The sequence below is a fragment of the Anolis carolinensis genome, unplaced genomic scaffold (assembly GCF_035594765.1).
Source record: "Anolis carolinensis isolate JA03-04 unplaced genomic scaffold, rAnoCar3.1.pri scaffold_12, whole genome shotgun sequence".
NCBI classification, from domain to species: Eukaryota; Metazoa; Chordata; class Lepidosauria; order Squamata; family Dactyloidae; genus Anolis; species Anolis carolinensis.
In genome coordinates this window covers 12901098-12922547 of record NW_026943823.1, presented here as the reverse complement: position 1 = coordinate 12922547, position 21450 = coordinate 12901098, and the positions used below count along the sequence as shown (strand labels likewise).

The window sequence follows — 21450 nt, the reverse complement described above, 5'->3', positions numbered from 1 at the left end:
GAATAGTGCAACATATATCCAATTTCTCACTGTTAATGGAACACAATAACACGTCAGACAGTGCATCTACACTAGAATGAATGCAGTTTGGCACCCCTTTAGGTGCCATGGCTCAATGCTATGGAATCCTGGGTGCTATAGTTTGGTGAGGCACCAACACCTTTGAGCAGATAAGACCTTGTAAAACTACAAATTCAGGGATTCCATAGCATTGAGTTCAAGTTGTGTCAAACTGCATTCATTCTACAGTGTAGATGCACTTGGCCAGATTATATGTTCTGTATCCCATCTTCCTAAGTAAACGAGAAAGACGAATCTTCTTGTTTCTCCTTGCTTTGGAAACAGCCCATTTAGATACCCTTTCAGTCTTCATTCACAACCTGAAAAATATGTTTTGCCTCTCTTTCTGTGACAAGAAAGTGAGTATTTGATGTATTTGGTCTAATGGCATCTTTGGGCCGTGCATAGGTCGCAAAGTGTAGCCCAGAAACCTCAGGACTTGGGACAATCCTGACTTGGGAACCCTAAAACTGGATGAAACAGGCCCCCATGATTTGCAATGCTATTTTTGGCACCTCAAAAGAGATCCACAAAAATGAACAGAAATACCCTAAAAACACTCAAAGGATAAATGCAGGGTCATTTTTGTCCTAATTTATTCCACCTCTGTTGCATCTATACTGTAGAATTAACAGAGTTTGGTGCCACTTTAAGTGTCATGGCTCAGTGCTATGAAATCCCTGGAGCTGTATTTTGTCTTTGGCCCCCATTTACTCTGGCCATATAATGCACTTCCAAATTTCATTATATGACAGTGTAGATGGGGCCCAAAACAGAGAAGACTAAAGATGTGTTGTCGAAGCCATTCATGGTCAGATTCATAGGGTTGTTGTGTGTTTTCTGGGCTGTATGGCCATGTTCCAGAAACCTTCTCTCCTGACGTTTCGCCCACATCTCTGGAAGTCATCCTCAGAAGTGTGAGGTACCCACCTCTGAGGATGCCTGCCATAGATGTGAGTGAAACGTCAGAAGAGAATGCTTCTGGAACATGGCCATACAGTCCGGAAAACACACAACAACCCTAAGACTAAAAATCCTGTAATCTGGTGCCATTGAGGTTCAAGTGTTGTCAAACAGTATTAATTCTACAGTGTAGCTATACCCCAAGCCTGTTATAAATCTTTTTTGGCCTAAAAGCTGGGGTAGAAACACAAAAAAAATGGATGCTTTGCTCCCAATGTCATGTAATGTGGGAAATGTTTTTAGTTCAAAAAATTAAAAAGGAATACACAAGTGATGGACCACAAGGTAGCCAAAGCATCCCTCCCCAAATCTCTGCCACTAAGATATTTTGTTGAAAACTCCACTTCTTAACCTTCCAAATCCCAGAATGGTGCAGGGGGAGGTAGAAAGATTAGAAAGCAAATAATAGGACTCGGAGCAATTCATTCATATTACAGGAAAGGAGATTCCTCTTGAACATTAGGAAGAACTTTCTGACTGTAAGAAGAGCTGTTATCAGTGGAACTCTCTGCCTCAGAGTCTGGTGGAAGCTCCTTCTTTGGAAGCTTTGAAACAGAGGTTAGATGGCCATCTGTCATGGATGCTTTGATTGTGCTTTTTCTGCATGTCAGGGGGTTAGACTAGATGGCCCACTATTCTATGATTCTACCTACTCAAGACGTAGACAAAGACCGATTTTTCGAAAGTCGCAGGTGGATTCCCGAAGCTCAGCACTTCGCAGGTGTACAGTCCAGTCTCCTTCGGCCGCATCTGCAAGATGGTTAGCGAGGCATTCCCTGTGCTGTTGACCACTTGGATTCGGCCCTGAAATTCGGCAGAAGTGTATGGCTGGCCGTCCCTGGAATAATAAATCTGCAGCACAAAACGTGAGCTTAATCAGAATATATATATATATATATATATATATATATATATATATATATATACACACACACACACACACACACACACACACACACACACACACACATACATACACACACACACACACACCAAACACACACCCGACATGGCCAACTATGCATACAGGCAGGGTTTGGGAGTGATTAACCTTGGCTCCAGGAGTTGTAGTTCACCTTATCCAGAGAGCACTGAACCCAGCCGACATGGGATCTGGACCAAACATGGCTCACAGACCCAACACGGCCAACTGTGTATACAGGTGCACAAGGGTTTGGGATGATTGTCTTGGCTCTGGAAGTTGTAGTTCACCCTTATCCAGAGAGCACTGAACCCAGCTAAAGCACCCAATATGGCCAACTGTGCATACAGGGAGGAGTAGGGGGTGATTGCCCTGGGAATCTGGGAGTTGTAGTTCTCTCTTCTCCAGAGAGCACTAAACTCGGCCGACGATGGATCTGGACCAAACTTGGCACAAAGTCCCAACATGGCCAAGTGCAAACACTGTCAAGGTTTGGAAATGATTGCCTTGAGAATCTGGGAGCTGTAGTTCACCTTTATCTAGAGAGCACTGAACCCAGCCAATGACGGATCTGGCCCAAACTTAGGTGATATTAACTAACATCCCAAAACAAACAATGCCTTTCTCAAATAATCCGGGCACCGCCGGGTCCTCAAGCTAGTGTAGTTGATTGGTTTGTCCCACAAAGGCTCATCTGTGGCTTGATGGATCTGGACCAGACTTGGCACATAGACCCTTCATGATCTAACTTAAAATAATTGAGGGGTTTGAACTAAAAGAACCATCCCTTTCAGCCTCAGAGCAGAGGGAAAGAAAAGGAGCAAAGCTGGGTATATATGCAAGTTCTTTTATAAGTCCTATATTGCTATATCAACTTGCTACAAAAAGAGACACTTTGGCCCCATCTACATCGCCATATAAAATCTAGATTATCTGCTTTGAACTGGATTATAAAGCAGTGTCGATCCAGCCTGAAATGCTTTAGAAATGTACTTTTAGTTTTAAATACATATCAATCCTTCCCTTGAGACAAAAATATAATCGTATTTACTTTACGGAGCAGCTCGGTTGTATACGTGTAATAAAAAAGGAGGGCTCATGAAACTGAACGTTAGGGTTGACTAACGCTTTAATCAATTTTATCTCATGGTTTCTGTTGACCCAAAAGCAGGCTACACCCAAACGCTATCAAAGGACTTTTGGTTAAAAAAAAAATCCTGTGAGAACATACTACAAGTCGCTTCTGGTGTGAGAGAATTGGCTGTCTACAGAGAGGTGGCCCAGGGGATGCCCGGATGTGTTACCATCCTGCTGGGAGTCTTCTCTCATGTCCCTGCAAGCTAGAGCTGACAGATGAGAGTTCACCCCATGTCGTGGATTTTAACTGCCAACCTTCAGGTCAGCAGTTTAGCCGGCACAAGGGTTTAACCCATTCTGCCACTGCGGCTCCCAGGACAATTGGTTAATACATGTAAGCATGCGCACACAACTTAAAATGAAGTTGTACAACTCCACTATATTTCCAGGCAGCCGAGTACTATACTGTCAAGTTGTGACAACGTATCTCCCCGTTTGGAGCAGTTTTAAGTACTTTCCAAAGAGCAAGGACTTTAATAATACTTTAGAAAATACTGTAATACTTAAGAAAATATATATGATCCACTTCCTTATGCGAAGTGTTTGACTTTGGCCTGCAAAACATTTTCAGTCCAGCCTGAAAGTGTTCTGAATTACAGAATGCAAAGTGATCTGTTTTTTAAACTTTAACAGGAATAAATATATAATTTGGGTGCTTCTGCATTGAAGATTTAAGGCAGCTTGATACCGAACCCTAGGATTTGTAGTTTGGTGAGGCTCCAGCACTCTTGGGCAGAGAAGTCTAAAGATTTAGTAAAACTACAATTCCCAAATGGAGCCTCCGGTGGCTCAGTGGGTTAAACCCTTGTGCTGGCAGGACTGCTGGTCGAAAGGTTGCCGGTTCGAATCCAGGGAGAGCGCGGATGAGCTCCCTCTGTCAGCTCTAACTTCCCATGCAGGGACATGAGAGAAGCTTCCCACAAGGATGGTAAAAATATCAAAACATCTGGGCGTCCCCTGGGCAACATCCTTGCAGACGGCCCATTCTCTCACACTAGAAGTGACTTGCAGTTTCTCAAGTCGCTCCTGACACGAAAAAACAAACAAATTCCCAAATTCCATAGCATTGAGTCATGGCAGCTAATTCGGTGTCAAACTACATTAATTCTAGATTTGATTTTGCGAAATGGAGTTCCTGGCAGATACAAAATGACCCCTGGAAATGAAAGCAAAAGAGTTATGGTATCCTTTCTTTTTTGGTAGTTGAGGTGTTCTTACCTTGTTTTTCCAGCTACACCTTCCCCGTGCGTCTGTCATGTACACCATCTTTTGACAATGACCAGCGGATGGGTCAGTCACAGAGGGGCACGGGGACTGCTGCGTTTGACAGAAATGCGCCCGTCTAAGCGGTCAGTGAGACTTTGATACTCAGTTGTACATCACACAGAGCACTCTTGGGGCTGGAGCCATTCTCAAGCCATCCTCAATGGGATATTTAGCTGAGATGCACTTAATGAGGGTTCGATTTCCAGATCGAGTCTCGATACACAAGACTTTGCATGTTTATTTCACAAAAGAGTCTGCAAGTCTCTAAATCTATGGCCCCAGCTACACTGACCAGATAATTAATGCAGTTTACGGGCATTGAAATGCATTCTAGGAGTCTACACTGACCATATAATATAATGCAGTTTAAAAGCATTAAAATGCATTATATGACTCTACACTGATCAGATAATATAATGTAGTTTAAGGGCATTGCAATGCATTATATGAATCTGTACGGATTGTGATGTATTTTCAAACTCCATTGTATGGCAGTGTATTTATTATTTATTTATTAGCAACATTTATATCCCGCCCTTCTCACCCCAAAGGGGACTCAGGGTGGCTTACAAGTTATATGTACATACAATATAGTATATTATTAGCATAGCACAATATTAGCATTATATTACTATATTGTACTATTCCACCACACTGCAATATTATTAGTAATATTACATGTAATGTATAATATATCATTATAATTATGTATTGTGATTATTATATTGTATTACATTATAATATTATTATCAATATTATATGTATATACAATATATTATATTATTAGTATAGCATAATAATATATTATATTGTAGTGTAGATGGGGCCTATGAAATCTTGAGTGTCACAGGAGTGTTGTAGAACGCTATGGGTAGAAGTATGGAATTTTGATGCCACTTGAACTGCCCTGGCACAATGCAATTTTGGAAGAATAACCTTTAGGAAAGAATCCTAAACTAACTGTATCAAACTGTAAGTAATTAGTCAGTTATGAAAAACAAACAAACAGGGCAACAGCAACATAACAAGTCTCCTTACTATTTCGGGATTAGTCATTCCGGACTTGTGGAAGGTCCACTGAATGAATGAATTGGATACGGAGACCTGCGTTGGATAGATGCAGGGGATGGTGATGTTTCCGCCAACGGTTGTGTTCATGGACCTCTGCGATGGTGTGATGACTGCGCAACTCGCAGGACCTATGGAGGATAAGCCAAGCTTTCTGATTTATTTTGCACTTTCCAATTGCTAAAATAAATATCACACAATCGCTGTGAGTTTTCTGGGCTGTATGGCCATGTTCCAGAAGCATTCTCTCCTGATGTTTCGCCCACATCTATGGTAGGCATCCTAAGAGGTTGTAAGATCTTTGGGGTTTCTATATCTATTGAATAATGTCCAGGGTGGAAGAAAGAACTCTTGTCTGTTTGAGGCAAGTGTGAATGTTGCAACTGGCAGGCTTGATTAGTATTGAATGGCCTCACAGCTCCAAAGCCTGGCTGCTCCCTGCCTGGGGGAATCCTTTGTAAAAATTATTTGTAAAAATGCAGGAAATTCTAGGTTTATGGAAATCATCTGATTTGATAGCACACCTCCTCTGTTTTTGTTCTGCCCCCCAAATATACTGTTCTTACTTACTACCTTCCAAAAAATAAAATGGGAAGGGAAAGAAAGAAAGAATCCTTATTTCATTTTGACTCACTTTGCATTTCAATCAAGTGGTAAGAGCAGGAAATAGTTATAAGAAGAAATAGCATAATAATAATCTCTATATAAAAAATGTAATGTGCATAATTAGGACTGAGTTAACAAAACCACTGGGCCAAATCACACCAAATTTGGCCACAATACTCCTTTTCAAGAAGCGACCTTGCAGCTTCAAAGCCTGGCTGCTTCATACCTAGAGGATTCCATTGTTACCCAACTTGAATACCATTGAATAACCTTGCAGCTTCAAAGCCTGGCTGCTTCAAAGCCTGCTAGGGGGCTCCACTGTTGGTCAACTTGAATACCATTGAATAGCCTTGCAGCTTCAAAGCTTGGTTGCTTCATACCTAGGGGAATCCTCTCTAGGCCACCTTGAATGCTACGAAGAAAACTCCACTTAGGACTACGCCAGAGCAATGCTGGCCAGGCACAGCTAATAATAATAATAATAATAATAATACCTCAAGTACCACCTCCCAGCGGTAAAGAATTGGTGGGATCACAAACCTGCAAAAGTATTGGAAAATGAACCTGCAAAGATACTGTGGGACTTCCAAATCCAGACTGACAAAGTTCTGGAACACAACACACCAGACATCACAGTTGTGGAAAAGAAAAAGGTTTGGATCATTGATGTTGCCATCCCAGGTGACAGTCTCATTGACGAAAAACAACAGGAAAATCTCGGCTGCTATCAGGACCTCAAGATTGAACTTCAAAGACTCTGGCAGAAACCAGTGCAGGTGGTCCCGGTGGTGATCGGCACATTGGGTGCCGTCGCAAAAGATCTCAGCCGGCATTTAGAAAAATAGACATTGACAAAATCTGCCAACTGCAAATGGTCACCCGACTGGGATCTGCATGCATCATCTGAAAATACATCACACAGTCCTAGACACTTGGGAAGTGTTCAACTTGTGATTTTGTGAAACGAAATCCAGCATATCTATCTTGTTTGCTGTGTCATACAATAATAAAATAATAATAATAATAATAATAATAATAATAATAATAATAATAATAAGAAGTGAGTCTTACCTGTAATGGCTGCCAGAATGGCAAATATGTTCAACACGGTGGCTTCCATTCTCAGAGGACGCAGTTGCATGCAAAGGCAAAACCCAACTGAGGTTTCAAAAAAATATGGCCCTTGTTTGACTTATCAGGAGAGCAAAAGCAAGTCAACAGAGCGTTTTTTTTCCCTCCTCTACTTTTATCAGATTGCTGTTACTGTTCCAGGGAAGCTGGGTGATTTCTTTGGTCGAAATCTCATTGCGGGGTGTGGTCCTGTTGAAATATTTGCTAATAACAAGCCTCATAATTCAGGCCAGATCGTACCACCATTATTCACATTCGTGTAATTTGTATTTCAGTTGAAACACAAGCGTCCGATCAATGACTGTACCCAATATACATCTTATATTTTAACATTGATGTACACCCAGGTCCCATCTACACTACAAGGGGCCGCGGTGGCGCAGTGGGTTAAACCATTGTGCCGGCTCAACTGCTGACCTGAAGACTGATGGTTCAAATCTGTGAGACAAAGTGAGCTCCCATCTGTCAGCCCTAGCTTCCCATGCAGGGACATGAGAGAAGCCTCCCAGCAGGATGGTAACACATCAGGGCGTCCCCTGTGCAACATCTCTGTAGACAGCCAATTCTCTCACACCAGAAGTGACTGACACGATTAAAAAACTACGCCAAATAATGTTTAATTCCACTAAATTGCATTATATGAGTCTACACTGGCCATATAATGCAGTTTCAAAAGCAGTGTAGGAGTTGTGTTGCACCCAAAAGCACCCAGGAGTTGTGTTGGCCAATACAGTTTTGAGTGTAGGACTAATACTTTGGGAAGCTCAGGGTTCGAATCTCCCTCGAGCACGGAAACCCATTGATTGCCCTTGGGGTGCTTCTACACAGGGGAATTAATGCAGTTTGATGTCACTTGAACTGCCTTGGTTCAATGCCTTGGAATTGTGGAAGCTGTAGTTTGGGGAGGCCCTAGCATTCTTTTGTCAGAGGAGACTAAAGAACGTGTCAAGCGGTGCCAAACCGCATTCATTCTACAGTGTAGATGTGCCCTTGATTAGATTCTACCCTCTGTATATTCAGTTACTATTATGTCCAGGTTTTTTATTCTGTTGATGTGTTTTATGTTGTTTTATATTGTTACAATGTTTTAATCTATGGATCTGTGTTTTTAACCTATGTTGTTGTTGGGCTTGTTCTCATGTGAGCCACCCCGAGTCCCTTCGGAGAGATGTGGGATACAAAAATAAAGTTGTTGTTGTTATTATTATTATTATTATTCCACCTCCTGCTCTCTGCTCAGTCATAGTCCTTGGGCAAGCCTCAGAGGAAGGCAATGGCAAACCTCTTGCCAAGAAAACCATTAAATCAGGTCTCTAAAGACTGGAAACAACTTGAAGGCACTGAGGAGGCCAACATCCCATCTTCCCGCTCTTCTCCTTCCTGCTGAGTACAAACTTTCTTTTGCATCTTGAAGCTATTGAAATATGCTGAAGATGAAAGAGGAGGAAAAAAATAATCCAGGACATTTTGAAAGCAGCTGAAGAAGTGGGATGACAGAGGACTAACTTCCAAATAGGGGCTTTAGGATCCTGTGAACCAAAGAGAGGGCAACTGTCCTTAAAAAATAGTTCCATATAGAGTTATTTTCCAAAAGGGAGACCTCTCCCTTTCCAGCTTTTTGTCTTAGTTCTAGTTTTCCATCGGGAACACAGAGAACTTGCAGTGGGTGGCATGGAAACCCTTATCTTGAGATAGGATGGAGAATGGAAAGGCCCAGTGCCAGGCACTGCTTTGTGAGCAGACGGCGTGAGTCAACAACAAGCAAACGGAAAAGCCTGGCGAGAAGAGCACCGAGAGACCGAATGCAAATACTGGAAGAATTACTCCGTCTGAGTTTTCTCTTATGGGAAAACAGTGGGACGTACAGGAGTCTTAAGGAGGTTTATAGTCATCCTTTTGTTGCACATATAGCTCTATATTTTCCCAGAGTACATCCACACTGCGTAAGGCAGGCATGGGCAAACTTTGGCCCTCCAGGTGTTTTGGACTTCAACTCCCACAATTTCTGCAAGGCGAAGGAAAGGAGAAGACATCCTAATACTTGGCCTTGGGCAACAACCGATCCTGGAATGCATCTGCATTGTAGAATTAATGCCATGTGACACCACTTTAACTTCCATGCCTCAATACTATGGAATCCCGGGAGTTCTAGTTTAGTGAGACACCAAGAAGATGTCTGTAAAGCTGCAACTCACAGGATTTCATAGCATGGAGTTAAAGTGGTGTCAAACTACATTCATGCTACAGTGTGAACACACCCTAAGTGTAATTACATGAATCGATGGAGTTTACCGCCCACCATGTGACGGAGATTTAAAATGCCAGGAGGAAGAGGTCATGGCAGAGGGGCGAAGGGGCAGCCCAGACAGAAATAGTTGTGTCCCTGAGTAGGAGTTGTCCATGAATGGCCCTTTCAGCCTGGCTGGGGCTGGGGCTGGGGCTGACTCAGAGTCGGCTCACAGGGCGTTTCTCTCGTCTTGACGGCCTTTCCCCATTTTCCTTCCTATCTTTAGATAAGGGCCAGCAAGTATGTAAAGGGCCATTGTTGGCACGACCCGAGAAAACGCACTCAGGACAAGGAATATAGCAGCAGAGGCATAAATCATGGTAGGAAGGAGAACAAATCCTGAATTTGAGAGGGTTCCCCCATTCATTTTCCTCTCTTTTTCTTGGATACGTTCCTCAAAATCTCTCAGTCAGGCCCAATGACATAAAATATATAAGTCACCCTTTTGGAGAAGCCATGGACACCACATTTGAAAAATGGGTTTCTCAAGGACAGATGAATCCTAGGGTGCATCTACACCAGTGATGGCCAACCTATGACATGCATGTCAGCACTGACACGCCTAGCCATTTTTGCTGACACACTGCTGCATGCAGATTGATTGGATGACTATGTCTTTTGTGGCCAAATTTGGTGTGATTTGGTCCAGTGGTTTTGTTGTTTACTCCATGGGAATTATGCACATTGCATATATATATATATATATATATAGAATATATATATAGAATATATATATATATATATATATATATATATATATATATTCTATATATATATATATATATATATATATATATATATATATATATAGAATATATATATATATATATATATATTCTATTATTATTGTAGTATATTATCATATTATTACTATTATGTTATTTTTATATTATTCATTATTCATGGCTAAATTGAAACTAGAATAGAGAGAAATCAGCATGGAAACTGCAAGAGGTACCATAGATTGTTGTACATGGAAATAATGGTAGTAAATAGTTTTTGATTTATTGAATACAGTTATATATTACAATTATATATTTTTGTTATTTAAACTATACATATTACGAAATTATGGTTTTTTTCTTGAAGTGACACACCACCCAAGTCATGCTAGGTTTTTTGGTGAATTTTGACACACCAAGTACAAAAGGTTGCCCATCATTGATCTACACTGTAGAATTAATGCAATTTGATACCAGTTGAACTGTCATGGCTCAATGCTAGGGAATCCTGAGAGTTGCAATTGTACAAGGTATTTATCTTTATCCTTCTCTGACTAATAGTGAAAACTACAACTCTCAGGATTCCATTGGGATCAAATGGCAGTGAGAATGCAAAAGAACCTGACTGTTATTCCGGATCAACAAACTTCACAGACAACCGGTATCATTTTGGAGAAACAATTGACATATTGGAATCTATTGGAATTTGGAAAAAACTAGCCTTTGGACAACGCCTCCCAGTATCTCCCAGTCTACATAATCATTGGCCATGATGGTGAGCGGATTCTGGGAGGTATAGTCCCCCAAAGAACACTTTTATGAAAGTTGTGACTCAATCCATCAGTGGAGATGTCCCAAGTCATTTCTATATACTACCGCTAGATGGAAGCATAATTATTGATGTTTGTATAGGATGCTGATCATTGATTATATTCAGGTACATTGCCTTTCTCTACTTTATTTCAGCACTAGCTTGGATCCCCGGCATTGCCCAGGTTTTTTGAAATAGTTAATGTTTTAATTGGAACAAATGCATACAACTGACACCATGCCAGGTTAACCCCAAGAAACTCCATCGGTATTTTAAGTTTGTTATGTTGGGTGTCCACCTAGCACCCATATAATTGTGTCTATTAGCCATAAACATAAATCACATGCAAACTCAAAATATAGGTAGAAATATTTCTACCTATATTTTGAAAAAGAGGCCATCTGCTCTCAAAAACTACTGGTATTATTACCTTTACTTTTCTCTCCCATAGGCATGGCAAAGAAAAGCAATTGTTATGCTTCAACCGCTATAAGTCTCCTTTGAGAGAGAAAATGCTATTGTTATTATTATTGTAATTATTATAATTATTTATTATTTACGTGTCTTGCTTGCCTTACAAGGAATCTCTGCCTTCAGAATAGAGCCAAAATCAGAAAAAAACAACAGTGACAAATTTGCCCTTTCCTTTCCTTGCAGTCCTTCCATCTGTGGGCATAATGCGAAATCTGTCTCGCACCGTAACTAATTACATCTGTACATCTCCCCCTCCAATCTGTTGAAAAACTGTTGCAAACGGTCTTTGCAATTTTCAGGACATATGCACATTGGCAAGTTTCCTCCCTTTTGCTCAGCTTTCAGACCAGGTTTTGGAGAATCCAAAATGACTTTGGAGAATGAATGCAATTTGATATCACTTGAACTTCTACAGGGTCCTGGGAGTTGTAGTTTGGGGAAGCACTATCACTTTTGGGCAGAGAGAACAATAAAGACCATTTAAAACAACCTTTCTTGAGAATCCATAGCAATGAGCCACAACAGTTAAAGTGGTGTCAGACTGCATTAATTCTACTGTCTAGAATGAACTCCATCTCTTTCCCACCTGTTTACCATTCTTCCTGTGTGCTTTTTCTGTCCTGACAAGCCTTGATTCCCCCTTGTTTTATTTTGACACATCCTTTTGTGTTTTCCTTTTATTGCAACTCAGAGCTGAAGCAGAATACGAAGGGAAATCTTTATGGTTAGCCTATTTTCCTCCTCAGCAGTGGGATTGCCCTAGAAATATGTGCAAAGCAGTCAGGACTTGCAAATCGAGCCAATGTTTACTTTGCAATGCATGGTTCAAAAGCAAAACACGTTAAATGCAAGATCTGTAGGAGGGGGAAATCATGTGGTATGACAAACCACTTGTGGATCACAGAACATATGATAAATTTTACAATCCAGTGTGAACTTTAGGGTGTTTTTTCGCCCTCCTCTGTTACCGTATGCCCTTGTTCTCCTTTAAATTCATATGATGGGCTTAAATTCATAATATGCCCACCTGCTTTAAGGACACAAGACTACCATAAAAGTAGGGAAACCATAAATGTAGCATATGCAAGAGAACACCTAGGTCTAGGTCCTCAGGAGAAACTCTGGACACATCTATGCTGCCATATAATGCAGTTTGAAACAGCAGAATGTAGTCAGTGCTGTAGAATTTTTTTTCCATGTCAGGAGCGACTTGAGAAACTGCAAGTCGCTTCTGGTGCAAGAGAATTGGCTGTCTGCAAGGACATTGTCCAAGGGATGCCCAGATGTGTTACCATGTCCCTGAATGGGAAGCTGGAGCTGACTGACGGGAGCTCACCCCGCTCCCCAGATTCAAACTTCTGATCTTTCTGTCAGCAGACCTGCTATATTATCTGCTTTGAACTGGATTACATGAGTCTACACTGGCAAAAAATCCAGTTCAAAGCAGATAATCTGGATTTTATATGGCAGTGTAGAAGGGGCCTGGGGTTTTACTCTTCCAAATTGACCTGCGGCCCTACCTAGTGGTTATCTCCTGATGCCTACAAGTCATCATTGCCAAAAGGTGAAGGGCCTTGTCAAACTACAAGTCCTGGGATTCCACAGCATTGAGCCCGGGGCAGTTAAAAGTGGTGTGCTAATGCTTTCATTCTGCAGTGTAGATTCACGCCTGAAATGCTGCAAATGGGTGCAAAGGAGGAGGGATTCTTCTCTGACAAAACCGGCACCATTCTCTTTTCCATTCCACAAAGTACACAGAGCCAGCGCAGGGACAAAAGGACCATCCCAAACTTCTCCCTTTCTTTCTCTTTCCATTTCCTTAGGAATAAGAATATTCCATCCGCAGGAGCCGTGGGTGTCAGAGACAGCTGGAACATGTATCGCATAGGAGAAGAGTGTCTCTCTGTGTGCCGTTCCTGTCGCTCCTTCATCCCCCTTTCCCTTCCAAATATAGCCCAGCCTTGTCCTTCCGGCTGCAAGAACATGGCAGCGGCACATAAACACAAAGACATGGGGCACATGGCGGAGGGCCTGAGCACTTTGGATGCATCTACACTGCAGAATTAATGCAGTTTGGTACCGCTTGAACTGCCATGGCTATGGTGGCAGGTTTGAAGGACAAGCTGTGAGCATTGCCACTTCATGCATCTGGTTTAAGGGCATCACACGTCTCCCGGATTGGCCTCTACACTGCAGAATGAATGCAGTTTGGCATCACTTGTAATATTGCCCTGGCTCAATGCTATAGTATTCTGGAAGTTGTAGTTTGGTGCAGTACCAGAGGCTAAAAACCTTGTAAAACTACAGTTCCGTGATTCCAAAGCATTAAGCCATCTTAGTCCAAACTGCTTTCATCCTACAGTATAGACACACACTGAGGTTGGGAAAATGTATCATATTTTCTGCTCCAGTTGAATTTGCATCTGTGCATAGTCTATGGAAATCTTATGCAAATCTTATGTTTTCTGTCTTTCTTTCTCTTATTTCCTCTTGTTTGTCCCCCTTTTTGCATTTAATTTCTCTTTGAGCTTCCTGTTTTCAATCTCCAAACCTGCTACTCCCCATCTGACAGATGGTGCGTCTGCACTAGGGAATGAATGCAGTTTGACTGCCATGGCTCAGTGCTTTGGGATCCAGAGAGTTGTAGTTTTCAAAGGTCTTTCTCTTTCTCTGTCCAAGAGCGCAAACTACAGACTCCAAGATTCCATCGTATCGAGCCACAGCAGTTAAAGTAGTGTCAAACTGCAGTGTAGATGCACACATAACAATGCCTATATGCACTTCTGGTATGTTAGGTCAGATGGGAATTGTAGTTTGCTCATGCCTGAAAGGCTGACCATAGGTATGATGATATCAAGGCACAGATTCCCTCACTACTGGTGGCATGGCTTGGGGCTGGTGGGAACTGCAGTTCACCAAGACCCATAGCACTCACTGTGAATCCCACAGGCATCCCATTGAATCAGTGGGATTTTATCGATATGCACAGGTAAATCAGTGAATGGGCTCCCAAATGAGTCCACCTTCCAGCTGTGGTTGGACTACAACTCCCATCACTCCTGGGAGCTGCAGTCCAGACATCTCTTAGGAGGAAAGGGATATCCCATATGGCTCCCGTGTCGACCCAAAATGTGGGGGATGCTGGCAGTTGCAGTCCAGGCACCTTTTAGGAAGGGAAAAGGGGAAATAATGATAATAATAATATTGCACAGGATTCCCACAGGGGATGCTGGGAGTTGCAGTCCAGGCAGGAAAGGGGGTATAATGATGGTGGTGGTGGTGGTAGTGATGATGATGATACTGCACAGGACTCCTGCTTCCATCAGTTTCAGTGCGGGGTGCTGGGAGTTGCAGTCCAGACACCTCTTGGGGCAGGAAAGAGGGTATGATGACGATGACGATGATGATGATAGTGCACAGGACTCCCACTCCCATCCATTTCAGTGTGTGTGGGGATGCTGGGAGTTGCAGTCCAGGCACCTTTTAAAGGCAGGAAAGGGGGTATAATGATTATGATGATGATGATGATGATGATGATAGTGCACAGGACTCCCACTCCCATCTCTTTCAGTGTGTGTGGGGATGCTGGGAGTTGCAGTCCAGGGGTGGATAGGGCTGCTCCACGGGGCTTTTACAATTCCCATCTCTTTCCGCAAATGGCAATTACTGCAAATCCCATCCTCCGCAATTGCAGCAGCAGCAAAAGAAGAAGGAAGGAGAAGGGGGGGCGGGGGGGCGGGGACGGCGCGGAGTGGGAGGGGAGGCGGGCCCCGCCCGCGTGGGCTGTGCGCGCTGCGTGTCGGCGGGCGCGCGAGTGTGCGAGCGGGCGAGCGTGTGGATGGGAGCGCGGAGAGGGTCCGCCCGCCTCTCCCTCCGGAGGAGAAGGCTGGCCTCGTGAGCGGAGCCCACCCTCGGAGCGGAGCCCACGGCAGGAGAGGGGCTCTCGGGTGGGGCGCCCAAGATGAGCGGCGGGCACGTCGTCTGCACCGGGTGGCTCATCAAGTCCCCCCCGGAGAAGAAGCTCAAGAGATACGTGAGTGCGCGCCGACACGCGTCTGGGACCCCCGCCCCGAACGGAAAGACCCTCTCTCTTGTCTATTCGACGCATCCCATGGATAGAGAGATACATCTAATAGATACAAGATGTATCTATCTATCGACTTCTTTCCTTTCCTCCCGTATTGTCGGAGCCTTTTGCGCTATGGATTCGCTTCTCTTTACAGTTCTGGACACGCGTGGCATTTATGCAAGCCTTATTAGCGTTATTAGGGGGAATAACAATGCTAATAAGGCTTTTAGGGGTGCCATTATTCAAGCCTTGCTAGCATTATTATTCTTAGCATCTACAGTTTCCTTACAGTATTATCATCATCAGTGCATTGATTAATACAGTCGAATCTCACTTATCCAAACCTCGCTTATCCAAGCCTCTGGATAATCCAAGCCATTTTTGTAGTCAATGTTTTCAATATATCGTGATATTTTGGTGCTAAATTCATAAATACAGTAATTACAACATAACATTACTGTCCATTGAACTACTTTTTCTGTCAAATTTGTTGTATAACATGAAGTTTTGGTGCTTAATTTGTAAAATCATAACCTAATTTGATGTTTAATAGGCTTTTCCTTAATCCCTCCTTATTATCCAAGATATTCACTTATACAAGCTTCTGCAGGCCCATTTAGCTTGGAGAACTGAGACTCTACTGTAATAATAATAATAATGATAATAAAGGTAAAGGTTTTCCCCTAACATTAAGTCCAGTTGTGACCAACTCTGGGGGTTGGTGCTCATCTCCATTTCTAAGCCCAAGAGCCGGTGTTGTCCGAAGACACCTCCAAGGTCATGTGGTCGGCATGATTGCATGGAGCGCCGTTACCTTCCCACCAGAGCAGTACCTATTGATCTACTCACACTGGCATGTTTTCAAACTGCTAGGTTGGCAGGAGCTGGGGCTAACAGCAGGCACTCACTCCGCTCCCGGGATTTGAACCTGGGACCTTTCGGTCTGCAAGTTCAGCAGCTCAGCACTTTAACACACTTCGCCACCATAATAATAAGTTTATTTATATCCCGCCTCCATCTCCCCGAAGGGGACTCGGGGCGGCTTACAGCAAAATCAAATTCAAAGCAATGATAAAATATGAAACATCAAAGAACAATAATAAAACCAATAACAAAATATCCACATTATGAACATCACAGCATTTATTTCTAGTAGCATCACAATATTAGTATTATTAATCCCGTATTAGCATTGACAGCATTACCATCCTCTGCAGCAGCAGCAGCATGGTATTTATTATTGGCATCGCCACATAATTATTATTATTAGCATTAGTATTATTATTATTAGCAGTATTGTTATTAATGCTCACATTAATTGATATTATTGATAACATTGACACTATGCAGAATCAGCATCATAGTATTTATTAGCATCAGAACATTGTTATTATTATTAGCATCAGAGAATTAGTATTATTATTAACAGTAGTATTATCAACAGTATTAATATTACTAACATTGACAGTATCACCATCAGCTGCAGCATCAGCATCATAGTATTGATTATTAGCATCACAGTATTATTATTGTTACTATTAGCATCAGGGAATTAGTATTATTATTAGAAGTAGCATTATCAACAGTAGTAATATTAATAACATTGACAGTATCACCAGCTGCAGTGTCAGCATCATAGTATTGATTATTAGCATCACAGTATTATTGTTATTATTATTAGCATCAGGGAATTAGTATTATTATTAGCAGTATTGTTATCAATACTCACAGTAATTGATATTATTAATGATATTGACACTGCAGCATCAGCATCATAGTATTTATTATTAGCATCAGAACATTGTTATTATTATCATCAGCGAATTAGTATTATTATTAGCAGTATTATTATTAGTGACATTGACAGTCTCACTGTCAGCTGAAGCATCAGCATCAGAGCTTTATTATTATTAGCATCAACAAATTAGTATTATTATTAGCAATATTAGTAACAGTACAGTAGAGTCTCACTTATCCAACACTCGCTTATCCAATGTTCTGGATTATCCAAGGCATTTTTGTAGTCAATGTTTTCAATACATCGTGATATTTTGGTGCTAAATTAATAAATACAGTAATTACTAAACAGCATTACTGTGTATTGAACCACCTTTTCTGTAAAATTTGTTGTATAACATGATGTTTTGGTGCTTAATTTGTAAAATCATAACCTAATTTGATGTTTAATAGGCTTTTCCTTAATCTCTCCTTATTATCCAACATATTCGCTTATCCAACATTCTGCCGGCCCGTTTACGTTGGATAAGCGAGACTCTACTGTATTAATATTAGTAACATTGACAGTGTCACTATCAGCATCTTAGTATTTATTATTAACATCATCACATTATTATTATTATTATTAGCATCAGCAGATTAGTATTATTATTAGTATTATTATCAACAGTATTAATATTATTAATAACATTGACAGTATCACCGTCAACTGTAGCGTCAACATGATAGTATTGATTATTAGCATCAGAACATTGTTATTATTATTAGCATCAGCAAATTAGCATTGGTATTAGCAGTGTTAATATTAACAATATTAATATTATTAGTGACATTGACAGTATCACCATAAACTGCAGCGTCAGCATCATAGTATTGATTATTAGCATCTGAGCATTATTATTATTAGCATCAGGGAATTGGTATTATTATTAGCAGTATTATTATCAACCATATTAATATTATTGGTAACATTGACAGTATCACCATTAGCTGCAGCATCCACTTCATAGTATTTATTATTAGCAACACAGCATTATTATTATTATCATGGTACAATTATTATCATATTCACAGTTATTTTGTCAACAGTAGCGCTATACTATTATCACAATATTATTATTGTTGTTGTTCACAGTATTATGTTTACTATCACCTCAGTGTTGTTATATTTTGTTACATCCCTCTTTCTCCCCAAAATTGGGAGTTTAAAGTAGCTCACAAAGCAAGGTAAATATTAAATTGGAATTGAATTGTTTACCTATAGAAACAATAATATATCTGAGCGAAAGGCTAAAGTACAATTTAAAAGGAGGTTCTTAAAAGTAGCGCAGCCATTCTCCAAATGGTCTGGGCTTCCAATCCACTATTATTATTGTTGTTGTTGTTGTTGTTGTTGTTATTTTGTTATTTTTCTGTGCCTTTAAGAGCCACATTGCAAACACTGGATGACTTTGCAAAGAAAGAACTTCTCCTGGGGGAGGAGGAGGAGGAGGAGGGGAAGCGGAGAGAGAAAAGCCACAACAACAAAGAAACTGAAAAACAAAAACCACAACCTTGAAAATATTGCATGTGTGTGAGGAAGGAGGGCAGGTCTGTGCACCCTAGGCAATGATACCGACCTGGCTGGAGACCTGGGACTTGTAGTTTCATAACACATTTCAACATATAGCGACCTTGGGCATTGCACCATGAGTTGAGTTCAGGGTTCGAACCCCATGGAGGCCCCTTGGGTGACCTTGGGCAGGTCACACTCTCTCAGCCTCAGAGGAAGGCAAAGCTCTTCTAAAGAAATCCTGCCAAGAAAAACCCTATTATAGGTTCGCCCTAAGTTGGAAACTACTTGAAGGCAACCAATTGCAAAATGTGCAGGATGCTGGGAGTTTTACTCTTCAATTCTGGGATTTGTCATCTTCGAACATACTTCAGATTCCAGAGTATGTTGTTTTGCAACACTTGGATTTGTTGTTTCCAAACATCCCCAAAATCCTGGGGTTTGTCCATTTGTAATTCTGGTAAGTGTTCTTTTATAACATAATCTCCAAGGATTTGTAGTTGTAGCCTTGGGATTTGTCACGATCCTGGGAGCTGTCATTTTGCGATCCTGGGATTTGTTGTTGAATGCCATACTAGGTCCTAGGATTTGTAGGTATTCAACCCAGGGACTTATCATTTTATAGCATACTCAGGAGGTGCTTGTTTTGCAGCTCTGGGACTTGCTGTCCAATACTTTTGATCCTGGGATTTGTAGTTTTGTAAACCTGGAATTTATCATTTCACTGCGTACCTGGGATCCTAGAATGTGTTGCTTTGGGACCTTGTTCATAGAATCATAGAATAGTAGAGTTGGAAGAGACCTCATGGGCCATCCAGTCCAACCCCCTGCCAAGAAGCAGGAAATCGCATTCAAAGCACCCCCGACAGATGGCCATCCAGCCTCTGCTTAAAAGCCTCCAAAGAAGGAGCCTCCACCACAGCCCGGGGCAGAGAGTTCCACTGCCGAACAGCCCTTCTCACAGTGAGGAAATTCTTCCTGATGTTCAGGTGGAATCTCCTTTCCTGTAGTTTGAAGCCATTGTTCCGCGTCCTAGTCTGCAGGGCAGCAGAAAACAAGCTTACTCCCTCCTCCCTATGACTTCCCTTCACGTATTTGTACATGGCTATCATGTCTCCTCTCAGCCTTCTCTTCTGCAGGCTAAACATGCCCAGCTCTTTAAGCCGCTCCTCATAGGGCTTGTTCTCCAGACCTTTGATCATTTTAGTTGCCCTCCTCTGGACGCTTTCCAGCTTGTCAACATCTCCCTTCAATTGCGGTGCCCAAAATTGGACACAGTATTCCAGGTGTGGTCTGACCAAGGCAGAATAGAGGGGGAGCAGGACTTCCCTGGATCTAGACACTATACTCCTATTTATGCAGGCCAAAATCCCGTTGGCTTTCTTAGCAGCTGCATCACATTGCTGGCACATGTTTAACTTGTTGTCCACAAGGACTCCAAGATCTTTTTCACATGTACTGCTGTCTAGCCAGGCATCGTCCCCCATTCTGTATCTTTGCATTCCATTTTTTCTGCCGAAGTGAAGTAGCTTGCATTTGTCCCTGCTGAACTTCATTTTGTTAGTTTCGGCCCATCTCTCTAGTCTGAGAGAGTCTGTTGTTTCTGGACATTCTCTTTCAGAGAGCTCTTTCAAGTGCGATAATCCAAGGGATGAAGAATCCAAACCTTCTCCTTGGTAAACTACAAATCCCAGGACTCTGGAGGTTGGCCCCATAGCCATAGGAGGCTCCCTGAATCCCATTTACCCAGAGTGACCAGTGGGGTCCCTAGCCTTAGGAGGGTGAAGCCACCGCCTCGCCCGGCAAGCTCAGGCAGGAGGACAGGCCTCCAGAGGTCAAAACCCTGCTAGCACTCAGGCCCAGCTGTTGTGTCTGGTGTTTTTCCAATGGCTTGTTTTGCTACACACACACACACACACACACACACACAGAGAGAGAGAACTGCATCTTTTGTGTGTCTGTTTGTGCCGGCATGAAAGCCAAACAAACACACTCCCTTTTAGGAGTGTTGCAGCAGAGCCCTGCTGTCCTTGGGGTTCGGATTTAGGGTGTATCACTGCAGAACGATTGCAGCGTGACACCACTTTTGCAACCCTGGAAGATGTCATTTGGTGAGGACCAGCACTCTTGGGCAGAGAAGGCTGAAGACCTTGTAAAACTCTAACTCCCGTGACTCCATAGCATTCCCCCACAGGAGTGAAAATGTGATCGAATGGTATCAATTCTACAGTGTAGAATTGCACCCAAAGACATAAAAGAGGGATTCTAGGAGAAGCATTTACACTGTAGGATGAATGCAGTTTAACATCACTTTTCCTGCCATGGCTCAACGCTAGAAAGTGTTGGGAATTTTATACGGTCTTCTCTGCTAAAGTGCTGATACCTCACCAAATTGCAATTCCTAGCATTACATTGTATTGACCCATAATAGTAAACATGGAGTCAAGTTGCATTCATTCTACAGTGTAGAGTCAGGCATCGGCAGACTTCGGCCCTCCAGGTGTTTTGGACTTCAACTCCCACAATTCCTAACAGACAGTAGACTGTTAGGAATTGGGAGAGTTGAAGCCCAAAACACTTGGAGGGCCAAAGTTTGCCCATGCCTGGTGTAGCTGCACCCTTAGGTATAGGTAAAGGTTTCCCCC

General features: G+C 42.1%; 2 protein-coding genes across 3 annotated transcripts in view; one reads left to right on the top strand and one right to left on the bottom strand.

Moving 5' to 3' along the window:
- The window catches only part of vsig1 (V-set and immunoglobulin domain containing 1), a 110117-nt gene that overhangs the window by 2173 nt on the left and 86494 nt on the right, over nt 1–21450 (bottom strand). Inside the window, exons 1-3 of one of the 2 annotated variants that reach the window (XM_008114676.3) lie at nt 7094–9960; nt 5387–5547; nt 1677–1875 (exon numbers count right to left, since the gene is read on the bottom strand). In XM_008114676.3, coding sequence (XP_008112883.1) covers nt 1677–1875; nt 5387–5547; nt 7094–7163 — 430 coding nt within the window. In that variant the 5' untranslated portion in view covers nt 7164–9960. Of the gene's footprint in view, nt 1–1676; nt 1876–5386; nt 5548–7093; nt 9961–21450 lie in introns of those variants that run through there. The other variant, XM_062964034.1, reaches the window with a different exon arrangement.
- The window catches only part of gab3 (GRB2 associated binding protein 3), an 84558-nt gene continuing 78331 nt past the window's right edge, over nt 15224–21450 (top strand). The window contains exon 1 of the mRNA XM_062964031.1: nt 15224–15480. Coding sequence (XP_062820101.1) covers nt 15409–15480 — 72 coding nt within the window. The 5' untranslated portion in view covers nt 15224–15408. The remainder of the gene's footprint in view (nt 15481–21450) is intronic.